Source organism: Vicia villosa, linkage group LG5 (assembly GCF_029867415.1).
Source record: "Vicia villosa cultivar HV-30 ecotype Madison, WI linkage group LG5, Vvil1.0, whole genome shotgun sequence".
Classification (NCBI taxonomy): domain Eukaryota; kingdom Viridiplantae; phylum Streptophyta; class Magnoliopsida; order Fabales; family Fabaceae; genus Vicia; species Vicia villosa.
Window position 1 is genome coordinate 157830594 of NC_081184.1, and position 13363 is coordinate 157843956.

The window sequence follows — 13363 nt, forward strand, 5'->3', positions numbered from 1 at the left end:
CTTTTGGCTTGATGAAAGATTAACACAAACAATTTTTAACTTTTATCAAATGTATATAATTTATAAATGATTGAAACAAAATTATAATCTAATTTCAGTGATAGATTATTACTTTTTATTCATTGAAATTAACAAAAGAAAATAGATTAAGATTTTTTTTCACTGTAAAAAAATTAAGATAAATAGAGTATTTTTTAAATCTAGACTAAGATAATGTTAAGCAATTAATGTTTAAGCAACTAGTGGCAGAAATAGCTATGGGAATATTTTTATTAATTAGTAATAATTAATAAGTGGCACATTTTTCTCTATTTTGATTAGTAATATACTTTTAATCATAGAAATTTTTATTAGTAATATATATTATAGTGTTAACCTGTTTAACTAATTAAAAAATGTTGTTTTTTTCTTGGACTGTGTTGAATTGTTTGAAAGGAAATGCCTGGTTGGGATGGCACGGCAAATATTGTTTCTACCTTTTATCTCTATTGTTAGCTATCATAATCTTGGTGTTTTACTTGCATTATACTATACCAGTATACCATGCACATGGTGTGCATTATTACTACTGCATTTAAAAGAATAAATTTTTGAACACAAAAATCATCGCATAAAATAAATATCATACATCACATAATCGACATGCTAATATTAAAAAAATAACAAACAAAAGTTACATTTCAAAGAAGTTTAAAAATTAAAGGCATCTAAATTCTCCGATCACCATAAAATGTTCTTAGCTCCTTCACTAAACCAAAACACTTTTATTTATACATAATATCTTATGCATCATCTCTTCCGCCATGAAATCAATTCAAGGCTCTTCATGATGATGTTTGTTAGCAACACTGCACTGTTTTATTCACATAAGGCTCTTTTGCCATATGCTAAATGCTAATTAATGATCTATTATTAACAAATCCTTGTCCAAGATATTTCTGTAGTAACTGTCATCAAGAATCAATGGTGTGCCACACTCATTTGAACCAGAGCACTTCTTTAACATGTGTGGAATGTGATCTCTATCCTCCTCTCCATGCACAATGCATTTTTTTGTCGCATACACCATTATCCAAACAAACTCGCCGAACCACGTCCATTGACACTAGTCAGTGCCACCATTACAGACAAAGTACTGAATCTGTAGTTAGTAGGCAGACCAAAATGTATGAGTAAACATATAGAGAGAAAAAAGATCATGGTGATGCAAATAATAAGGAAAACAATTTAGACACATGGTGTAACGTCCCGGATTTTCATCCAAGATATGACTTAGAAATTATCAATTATACTTGTTTAAACGAAAGTAAAATGGTTTAAAATGAAATACATTCAACTTCAATCCAAATTCCTAAGCGGCAAACCGCGCTTCTAATTAAATAAAATAATAATAAATAAATAACTTCAAAATTTAATGCGGGCGATTTAATTACTACATAATATTGCTTAAAAGAAAATCCCTTTTTCCCCACGATCACACATCAGACAACATAACTCACTTTATAGTCCTGCATCCATACCTAAAATATTGTTGTAAGGGTCAGTTACTCATGGCAAACTAAACCAAACAAGAATTAAAAATCAGACAAATATAAATACATATGTCATGTTCAAGAAAATTTAATAAGAGTACTCATCAACGATTACTAACAACAACACGGTCAACTTGAGACGGGATACACGTTCAAGAAAATCATAACTATCAACCATCCACGTTATGTCGGTCATATGCAAAATATGAATGCTCTTAAACTATATGATCCGGATATTTCAGCCCGCCACTAAGGCACCACAAAGAATTCATCTCATATAAATGAGGAAAATAACCCGCCACTAAGGCACCACACAGAATGCATATGCCATGTCATGCATGATGACAAATATAATTATAATTACCCGCCACTAAGGCATCCACACAGAAATTCTACCCGCCACTGAGGCAACAAAAATATAACACAATATTCATTCATGTGTATGTAAGATTTTCCTTTTCCGCCATAATATTCACTATGTCATAGACATTTATCCTGATGATACTTCACATTACAACATATGTATTTATTGATCATTGACTTACAATAACCACACACACAATAATTATGTACCACATTTGTATATTAATACACATGCATTCAAAAGCATCTAGCTACAATAATAGGTATACACTAAATTATTTACACTATCAGACATACATTTCAAGTAACTAGCAAGACAAATTTTAATAACGACCGATGTCACTTAATTTACTAACTTTAGATATATTACACTAATTTAATTTTAAAAAACTTGCTTTAATAATATTTACTTTCAAAGGACATGACTTTCCATTCTGGTTGAAATTTCTAGAACAAAATGCTAATTTCTAACATGCATATTCATTTCAATTTAGCTAACCAAATGACTATATATAAATCACGTGAAACCTATAATATTTACAACCACACAATATAAATCGAGTGAAATCTATAATATTTACAACCACACAATTGTACTACCCTCTCTTATTACTATCCTAGAACTATTTGATTAGCCTATGATGTTTAGCAACACATACAAAAATGCACCTATATGTTTCTAAACACAAAATTAATTAAACAAAGATCCATATCTATTTTTCGATTAGAGTTTTAATTTAAATCTCTAAAACATTGAAATATATATATAATATCTACCTAAGATCTAATTCAAGTCTAATTTAGAGTTACATGAGAAAAAAAAACCCTTACCTTAATGTGTTTCTCTTTGTATTAGAAATACTCTTGAGACTCTACCGTTTGATCACCCGGACCACACTTTCAGGAATACGTCAGAGAACAAAATCGAACCGAAATAGAAGAGTTACTAGTATTGAAAAATAAATGGTGAGTAGAAATTATTTAATGAGAGATTTTTATTTTAGTCTTGTAGAGAGTTTATACCAGAATAAAATTTAAAATGGAAGTTAAGAGAGAAGTGGAGGATCGTGTAGTTCTAAAAACTAGGAGAATATTGAATTAGTCTAAGACTTATAAGTGAATAGAGAGAGAGTTAGACTGGTTCAAATTTCCTAATTTTACTTTATTTTTATTTAGTTATTATTATTATTATTATTATTATAATTATTATTATAATTATTATTATTATTAACCTAACCATGACCAAGCATATACACGTCATATCCCCTTTCCATTTACTTATTTTTTTCTTCTTTAAGCCACCACCTCATCATTCTTATTATTCTTTAAAGTATTATTTATTTAAACAGAAATCACATTAAAATGTTTATATTTATAAAGTTATAAAAATAATAAAACTACAAATATAATGATCACTCTTATTACTAATTATTAAATATAATAAATTTATTTATATATTTAACCGAACACATTTAATATTGACATTACTAATTTATTAAACTAATTATAGCTAAAAAAATACTTAAAATATAGCAATAGAAATAATGAATCAGTAAAATTTTATTAAAAGAATACATTTAAAATGTATAGAAAATATTGGGATGTTACATTCTTACCCCCTTAAAATAGTTTCGTCCTCGAAACTAAAAAATCTAAAATATTAGAATATAACTTCTTAAATAATTAAATTCAAACGACAATTAAATCATTTATATGATGCGAAGTTAAAATATTATAACAATTAATAAAATGGTTATAATAAAATAGCATTCTAAAACTCACATTATTACTACCTAAAATAATAATTGTATCTTCAAAACTAACCGATTGAGATAAAAACTACATTAGAACTATTAAACTCCTCTTATATAAATTCACCATTGAAAACTATAGTCAAAATTTTTTTTGTATTAATTTATGTAAATTGTTCATTTAAGGTTATAACAACTAATATAAAAAAAAATTCACACTTTCTCTACTCATTCTGATCTCAAATAAATATGATAATCAAATATATACCTTAGTTAAGCTAAAATATGTTGTTATTAAACTCAAAATTATATATTCTAAAAGTTAAAACAAATAGACAATAACAAACATCTTTATATCTACAACCATAAAACATAAACACAATAACAACCACATAGATCACAAAATTACAAAATTACAAATCAAAATATACTATGACTACAAATAACTATTGACCATCTTAGTAATAAGGAGAAAATAATAGCAAGTCTAAAAACAAGGACATCAAAACATTCACATATAATTCACAGCAAATGTCACACACACTCGTCCCAATCCAAAATATTTGTCCGAGGATTATTGCTCTGATACCAATTGTAACGTCCCGGATTTTCATCCAAGATATGACTTAGAAATTATCAATTATACTTGTTTAAACGAAAGTAAAATGGTTTAAAATGAAATACATTCAACTTCAATCCAAATTCCTAAGCGGCAAACCGCGCTTCTAATTAAATAAAATAATAATAAATAAATAACTTCAAAATTTAATGCGGGCGATTTAATTACTACATAATATTGCTTAAAAGAAAATCCCTTTTTCCCCACGATCACACATCAGACAACATAACTCACTTTATAGTCCTGCATCCATACCTAAAATATTGTTGTAAGGGTCAGTTACTCATGGCAAACTAAACCAAACAAGAATTAAAAATCAGACAAATATAAATACATATGTCATGTTCAAGAAAATTTAATAAGAGTACTCATCAACGATTACTAACAACAACACGGTCAACTTGAGACGGGATACACGTTCAAGAAAATCATAACTATCAACCATCCACGTTATGTCGGTCATATGCAAAATATGAATGCTCTTAAACTATATGATCCGGATATTTCAGCCCGCCACTAAGGCACCACAAAGAATTCATCTCATATAAATGAGGAAAATAACCCGCCACTAAGGCACCACACAGAATGCATATGCCATGTCATGCATGATGACAAATATAATTATAATTACCCGCCACTAAGGCATCCACACAGAAATTCTACCCGCCACTGAGGCAACAAAAATATAACACAATATTCATTCATGTGTATGTAAGATTTTCCTTTTCCGCCATAATATTCACTATGTCATAGACATTTATCCTGATGATACTTCACATTACAACATATGTATTTATTGATCATTGACTTACAATAACCACACACACAATAATTATGTACCACATTTGTATATTAATACACATGCATTCAAAAGCATCTAGCTACAATAATAGGTATACACTAAATTATTTACACTATCAGACATACATTTCAAGTAACTAGCAAGACAAATTTTAATAACGACCGATGTCACTTAATTTACTAACTTTAGATATATTACACTAATTTAATTTTAAAAAACTTGCTTTAATAATATTTACTTTCAAAGGACATGACTTTCCATTCTGGTTGAAATTTCTAGAACAAAATGCTAATTTCTAACATGCATATTCATTTCAATTTAGCTAACCAAATGACTATATATAAATCACGTGAAACCTATAATATTTACAACCACACAATATAAATCGAGTGAAATCTATAATATTTACAACCACACAATTGTACTACCCTCTCTTATTACTATCCTAGAACTATTTGATTAGCCTATGATGTTTAGCAACACATACAAAAATGCACCTATATGTTTCTAAACACAAAATTAATTAAACAAAGATCCATATCTATTTTTCGATTAGAGTTTTAATTTAAATCTCTAAAACATTGAAATATATATATAATATCTACCTAAGATCTAATTCAAGTCTAATTTAGAGTTACATGAGAAAAAAAAACCCTTACCTTAATGTGTTTCTCTTTGTATTAGAAATACTCTTGAGACTCTACCGTTTGATCACCCGGACCACACTTTCAGGAATACGTCAGAGAACAAAATCGAACCGAAATAGAAGAGTTACTAGTATTGAAAAATAAATGGTGAGTAGAAATTATTTAATGAGAGATTTTTATTTTAGTCTTGTAGAGAGTTTATACCAGAATAAAATTTAAAATGGAAGTTAAGAGAGAAGTGGAGGATCGTGTAGTTCTAAAAACTAGGAGAATATTGAATTAGTCTAAGACTTATAAGTGAATAGAGAGAGAGTTAGACTGATTCAAATTTCCTAATTTTACTTTATTTTTATTTAGTTATTATTATTATTATTATTATTATTATTATTATTATAATTATTATTATTATTAACCTAACCATGACCAAGCATATACACGTCATATCCCCTTTCCATTTACTTATTTTTTTCTTCTTTAAGCCACCACCTCATCACTCTTATTATTCTTTAAAGTATTATTTATTTAAACAGAAATCACATTAAAATGTTTATATTTATAAAGTTATAAAAATAATAAAACTACAAATATAATGATCACTCTTATTACTAATTATTAAATATAATAAATTTATTTATATATTTAACCGAACACATTTAATATTGACATTACTAATTTATTAAACTAATTATAGCTAAAAAAATACTTAAAATATAGCAATAGAAATAATGAATCAGTAAAATTTTATTAAAAGAATACATTTAAAATGTATAGAAAATATTGGGATGTTACATTCTTACCCCCTTAAAATAGTTTCGTCCTCGAAACTAAAAAATCTAAAATATTAGAATATAACTTCTTAAATAATTAAATTCAAACGACAATTAAATCATTTATATGATGCGAAGTTAAAATATTATAACAATTAATAAAATGGTTATAATAAAATAGCATTCTAAGACTCACATTATTACTACCTAAAATAATAATTGTATCTTCAAAACTAACCGATTGAGATAAAAACTACATTAGAACTATTAAACTCCTCTTATATAAATTCACCATTGAAAACTATAGTCAAAATTTTTTTTGTATTAATTTATGTAAATTGTTCATTTAAGGTTATAACAACTAATATAAAAAAAAATTCACACTTTCTCTACTCATTCTGATCTCAAATAAATATGATAATCAAATATATACCTTAGTTAAGCTAAAATATGTTGTTATTAAACTCAAAATTATATATTCTAAAAGTTAAAACAAATAGACAATAACAAACATCTTTATATCTACAACCATAAAACATAAACACAATAACAACCACATAGATCACAAAATTACAAAATTACAAATCAAAATATACTATGACTACAAATAACTATTGACCATCTTAGTAATAAGGAGAAAATAATAGCAAGTCTAAAAACAAGGACATCAAAACATTCACATATAATTCACAGCAAATGTCACACACACTCGTCCCAATCCAAAATATTTGTCCGAGGATTATTGCTCTGATACCAATTGTAACGTCCCGGATTTTCATCCAAGATATGACTTAGAAATTATCAATTATACTTGTTTAAACGAAAGTAAAATGGTTTAAAATGAAATACATTCAACTTCAATCCAAATTCCTAAGCGGCAAACCGCGCTTCTAATTAAATAAAATAATAATAAATAAATAACTTCAAAATTTAATGCGGGCGATTTAATTACTACATAATATTGCTTAAAAGAAAATCCCTTTTTCCCCACGATCACACATCAGACAACATAACTCACTTTATAGTCCTGCATCCATACCTAAAATATTGTTGTAAGGGTCAGTTACTCATGGCAAACTAAACCAAACAAGAATTAAAAATCAGACAAATATAAATACATATGTCATGTTCAAGAAAATTTAATAAGAGTACTCATCAACGATTACTAACAACAACACGGTCAACTTGAGACGGGATACACGTTCAAGAAAATCATAACTATCAACCATCCACGTTATGTCGGTCATATGCAAAATATGAATGCTCTTAAACTATATGATCCGGATATTTCAGCCCGCCACTAAGGCACCACAAAGAATTCATCTCATATAAATGAGGAAAATAACCCGCCACTAAGGCACCACACAGAATGCATATGCCATGTCATGCATGATGACAAATATAATTATAATTACCCGCCACTAAGGCATCCACACAGAAATTCTACCCGCCACTGAGGCAACAAAAATATAACACAATATTCATTCATGTGTATGTAAGATTTTCCTTTTCCGCCATAATATTCACTATGTCATAGACATTTATCCTGATGATACTTCACATTACAACATATGTATTTATTGATCATTGACTTACAATAACCACACACACAATAATTATGTACCACATTTGTATATTAATACACATGCATTCAAAAGCATCTAGCTACAATAATAGGTATACACTAAATTATTTACACTATCAGACATACATTTCAAGTAACTAGCAAGACAAATTTTAATAACGACCGATGTCACTTAATTTACTAACTTTAGATATATTACACTAATTTAATTTTAAAAAACTTGCTTTAATAATATTTACTTTCAAAGGACATGACTTTCCATTCTGGTTGAAATTTCTAGAACAAAATGCTAATTTCTAACATGCATATTCATTTCAATTTAGCTAACCAAATGACTATATATAAATCACGTGAAACCTATAATATTTACAACCACACAATATAAATCGAGTGAAATCTATAATATTTACAACCACACAATTGTACTACCCTCTCTTATTACTATCCTAGAACTATTTGATTAGCCTATGATGTTTAGCAACACATACAAAAATGCACCTATATGTTTCTAAACACAAAATTAATTAAACAAAGATCCATATCTATTTTTCGATTAGAGTTTTAATTTAAATCTCTAAAACATTGAAATATATATATAATATCTACCTAAGATCTAATTCAAGTCTAATTTAGAGTTACATGAGAAAAAAAAACCCTTACCTTAATGTGTTTCTCTTTGTATTAGAAATACTCTTGAGACTCTACCGTTTGATCACCCGGACCACACTTTCAGGAATACGTCAGAGAACAAAATCGAACCGAAATAGAAGAATTACTAGTATTGAAAAATAAATGGTGAGTAGAAATTATTTAATGAGAGATTTTTATTTTAGTCTTGTAGAGAGTTTATACCAGAATAAAATTTAAAATGGAAGTTAAGAGAGAAGTGGAGGATCGTGTAGTTCTAAAAACTAGGAGAATATTGAATTAGTCTAAGACTTATAAGTGAATAGAGAGAGTTAGACTGATTCAAATTTCCTAATTTTACTTTATTTTTATTTAGTTATTATTATTATTATTATTATTATTATTATTATTATTATTATTATTATTATTATTATAATTATTATTATTATTAACCTAACCATGACCAAGCATATACACGTCATATCCCCTTTCCATTTACTTATTTTTTTCTTCTTTAAGCCACCACCTCATCACTCTTATTATTCTTTAAAGTATTATTTATTTAAACAGAAATCACATTAAAATGTTTATATTTATAAAGTTATAAAAATAATAAAACTACAAATATAATGATCACTCTTATTACTAATTATTAAATATAATAAATTTATTTATATATTTAACCGAACACATTTAATATTGACATTACTAATTTATTAAACTAATTATAGCTAAAAAAATACTTAAAATATAGCAATAGAAATAATGAATCAGTAAAATTTTATTAAAAGAATACATTTAAAATGTATAGAAAATATTGGGATGTTACACATGGACTACGAACTTTATGTGAAAAATATATGAAGGAGGGTCCTTCTAATTTTCTATATCCATCTGAGCAAGCCATTGACACTTCGATTGAAGAGTAAATCTAACTGAATGCACACATGATACATTTAATTAATAGCATTATATTATATACCTTCAAACTTGATTTGGAAGCCCCTATTTTTGTTGACTTGATCATTTCATGTTATGAGACGATTAGAACAAAGCTGTCACTTTGTCGTCAAAGGTTCGCCCCATTGTTGTTTGTCAGATGCACAACTCAATCTTTGAAGAATCATATAAAAAAATCAGAAACAATTCATACACATCATCATATACAAAAGGATTGCTCTTATATCTTGCATCGATAGTCAATGCACAGTCTAGATCTTTTACACAAATTGATCACTCTCCCTATATATAAACAAAAGAAAAGTAAAAGATTTTTTTTTTTTAAAAACTAACAAATAATAAAAGTATGTTATTGTCATGTCTTATTAGTATGTCAAGTAGCACAGTTGACAACATCAACGTCCCGAAAAACACGCCATGTGACAAAAAATAGAGGAAAAATGACTGACATCGTAAGAAAAAAAAACTTCACAAACGACGCAAGAGCGTTGCTCTCTTGATCTCTTAATATTCCTCTGTGCGCCGCCTGTGCCACATGATCATGTAATCTTCAAACTGCTATAGCACGGTTGAATGGTGATGCCGATGGTGACAATTCAAAGAGCAGCATAATAGTAAAGGAGAAGATGGTCTCATTAAAGAGAAGATAGATTGCAACACAATTTTATTTAACAAGGCCTTGTAGAGAAATTATCCATGTTTTCTGGGAGAAAGAAATTTAAACAGCATGAGACATTGATAACTGGTACTCTCCAAAAGTATATACATACAGTAGCCAACCTTATTATCATCATTGCTGGAAGTAGAGCCAATCCAACAATTCCCGCCAAAAGCCTACATATGATATGAGGTTGTAGTCTGCATTACTTGTGTGATGATAAGTAACTCGGTCTGCAAACTTCAGTATTCCTCCCTCCAAATGTAAACTGACCATCACTAAAATATTCTTTAAGTCAAGGAAATATCTACCCAAGACAATTACTCAATTTCATAAATGCAATAAGGCCTAACTTATGAATATAGGTCTATATATTCTAAAAGACATTTTAAATGAGTTGTAGATATGCTATAATAAGCTTGCAAGACGGCATTAAAATACTCACCACAGAATATGTCAAGGAGCAACTCTGTTAAAGGCTGGCCAACTCTTTCGATAATACAAATTGTCAGGCGGAAGCACTTCAATGGTAATGATTTTAAAATATTTAGTAAGTGTAAGCTTTGAAGTCTAAGGCTATGCCACCAGTTCTCACATTTGGATCATAGAAAAGGGATGAACTGAAAGGTTGAATTCAAATAAACACATCTATTGAAACTCTTGAAAAACATATCATTTTGGAAACAAAAATTCTCGAAATCCATTGTCTCCTTCGTTAGCGGATAAGTAGTTGATAATCATTTCTGTGGTGGCAGCATCTACAGAAAAACCTTTGTCTCTCATCACTGTAAGGTACTTTATTGACTTCACAATCTCTCTTTTTGCTACCAAACCTTGGACAAAGACATTGTAAGTGCAGCTATTAGGCATGCATCCATTCTCTTCCATATTCACTAGTAAGTCTTCAGCTTTATCCAACATTCCTTGTTTAGAGAAACCGTTAATCATAATGGTATAAGTATAAACATTAATTTGCAAACCTTTAGCAGGCAAACAGGAAAAAAGTTCCCATGCATCATTTAGTTTTCCGGCACCGCACATTCCGTCAAGTATAATGCTATAAATCACAATATTAAGATCTAGATTACTCTTCTCTAATGCCCGAAACAACAATAATGCCTCAGAAAGAAGTTGGCCTTTACACAGTCCATCCAATATAATGGCACACGTTTGAAGATTCGGAACTTGCCCGTATTTGTGCATATTTAAAAACAGTTCCTTTGCAGCTAATGGTCTACCGACTTGACAAAATCCACCTATGAGAGTGGTCCATGTGACAACATCAGGAATCAATCCAACCTTAACCATTTCATCCAAGAGGTGCATAGCTTTATTAATGTTTTTACTCTTACACCATCCATGAATGAGTGAAGTATAAGCAACAATGTCCGGTAAACAGCCCCTACTAACCATTAGTTCAAATACTCTTGTGGCCTTGTTCATTTGATTTTGCAAACAATATCTATCAATCAAAGAATTATACGTAAATACATCTGGCGCTTCCCCTAACATAATCATAAACCCAATTACACTTTTTGCCTGCATAACTTTACCTTCTTTGCATAAAGCGTCCACTAAAATATTAAGCGTTTGCAAATCCGGCATCGTTCCCGTTCTCATCATCTCCTCCAACAGCGAGCCAGCTTCTTTCCAACGGCCGAAATTACAAAGACCTTGAATCAAGCAAGTGTAAGTCACAAGATTAGCTCGAATACCCTTCCTACTCATTTCCAAACACAAATTCAACGCCTCGGATACCAATCCATCCTTGCATAAACCATCCATAATTGTACTATAAACTACCACATTGGCGTTCCATTTTCTCTCTTCCATCTTCCTCAACCACCCAACAGCTTCAGAAGTTTCCCCCATCTTACATAACCCATTAATCAACACCCCATAAGTCTTAACATCAGACCGATACCCCATCTTTTCCATATGCTCAACCAACTGCAAGGCCCGACCCACATCGCCCCGAACACAAAGCCCGTTTACAAGAGTGGTAAAAGTCACAACAGAAGGCTCAATACCAAGCTTAAACATAGTCCCCAAAACAGAAAATCCAAAAGCAACAAACTTTAAATGGCAAAGAGAATTGATAACAACATTGAGAGTAAAAGTATCAGGCTTTATACCTAAAGAACAATACATTTGTTTAACCAAAGATATAGCAGTTGTGTAATGCTTCATCCTCACAATAAACCCTAATAGCAAAGTAAAGTCTAGTACAGAAGGCAAAGGGTTCATTCTAGACATGATATGAAAAAAGTTCAAAGCTTGATGAATGTTGTTCAGTTTACCTGATTTGAATTGGTTTCTCAATGAATTCAGGAAGTGGGTTCTGTTGCTATGCGACTCAAATTCATGATCAAAGTTCGTTGCTTTGGTGCAATGACAGTGAAGTGGAAAAGGCAAAGAAGAGAGAGAGGTGGCGGTACCCATGTGATGAAGAACACGAAAACGAGAGAGAGGAGAGATTCTTGGAAGCATTTAGCATTCAGAGACAGACTATGAGACTGGTGGGAATGATGTGAAGAAGAAACTGAGACAGAGAACATGTTCTGTTTTTGAAATTCAACCTAAGCAAAAGCAACAACACAAAAAAAACTCGGCAACACTATACCTAATAAATATATAAAAAATTTCTCAGAAAGATAAATAATAAATATATCAAAATACAGTTAAAAAACATACTTTTAAAATAAATCAAATTAATAAAAAAATTACATTAAAATAAATGAAAAATATAGATTTAAATAATTTTCCATTGTCTTCATGAAAAATAAAAATTTAAAACAATTTGCAGTAAATTTAAAAACAATTTTTAATTTGTTATTCTCGTACACAAAACTTTTATTATCATATATATATATATATGTATATATATATATATATATATATGTATATATATATATATATGTATATATATATATATATATATATATATGTATATATATATATATGTATATATATATATATATGTATATATATATATATATATATATATATATATATATATATATATATATATATATATATATGATATCAAGTT

At 29.0% G+C, this 13363-nt stretch overlaps 1 protein-coding gene across 3 annotated transcripts; it reads right to left on the reverse strand.

Moving 5' to 3' along the window:
- Positions 1–629: 629 nt before the first annotated feature.
- On the reverse strand, positions 630–12884 carry LOC131603441 (putative pentatricopeptide repeat-containing protein At1g12700, mitochondrial). 3 transcript variants are annotated; one of them, XM_058875751.1, is made up of 3 exons: positions 10757–12884; positions 9676–10589; positions 630–1141 (listed from the first exon to the last, which is right to left on the reverse strand). In XM_058875751.1, the coding sequence occupies exon 1, from the start codon at positions 12799–12801 to the stop codon at positions 10984–10986; it is 1818 nt and encodes a 605-aa protein (XP_058731734.1). In that variant the 5' UTR covers positions 12802–12884; the 3' UTR covers positions 630–1141; positions 9676–10589; positions 10757–10983. The 3 variants fall into 3 exon arrangements, with proteins under 3 accessions (XP_058731734.1, XP_058731733.1, XP_058731732.1); XM_058875750.1 differs by having other exon boundaries at positions 9676–10356; positions 10434–12884; XM_058875749.1 differs by having other exon boundaries at positions 9676–12884.
- Positions 12885–13363: the final 479 nt, after the last annotated feature.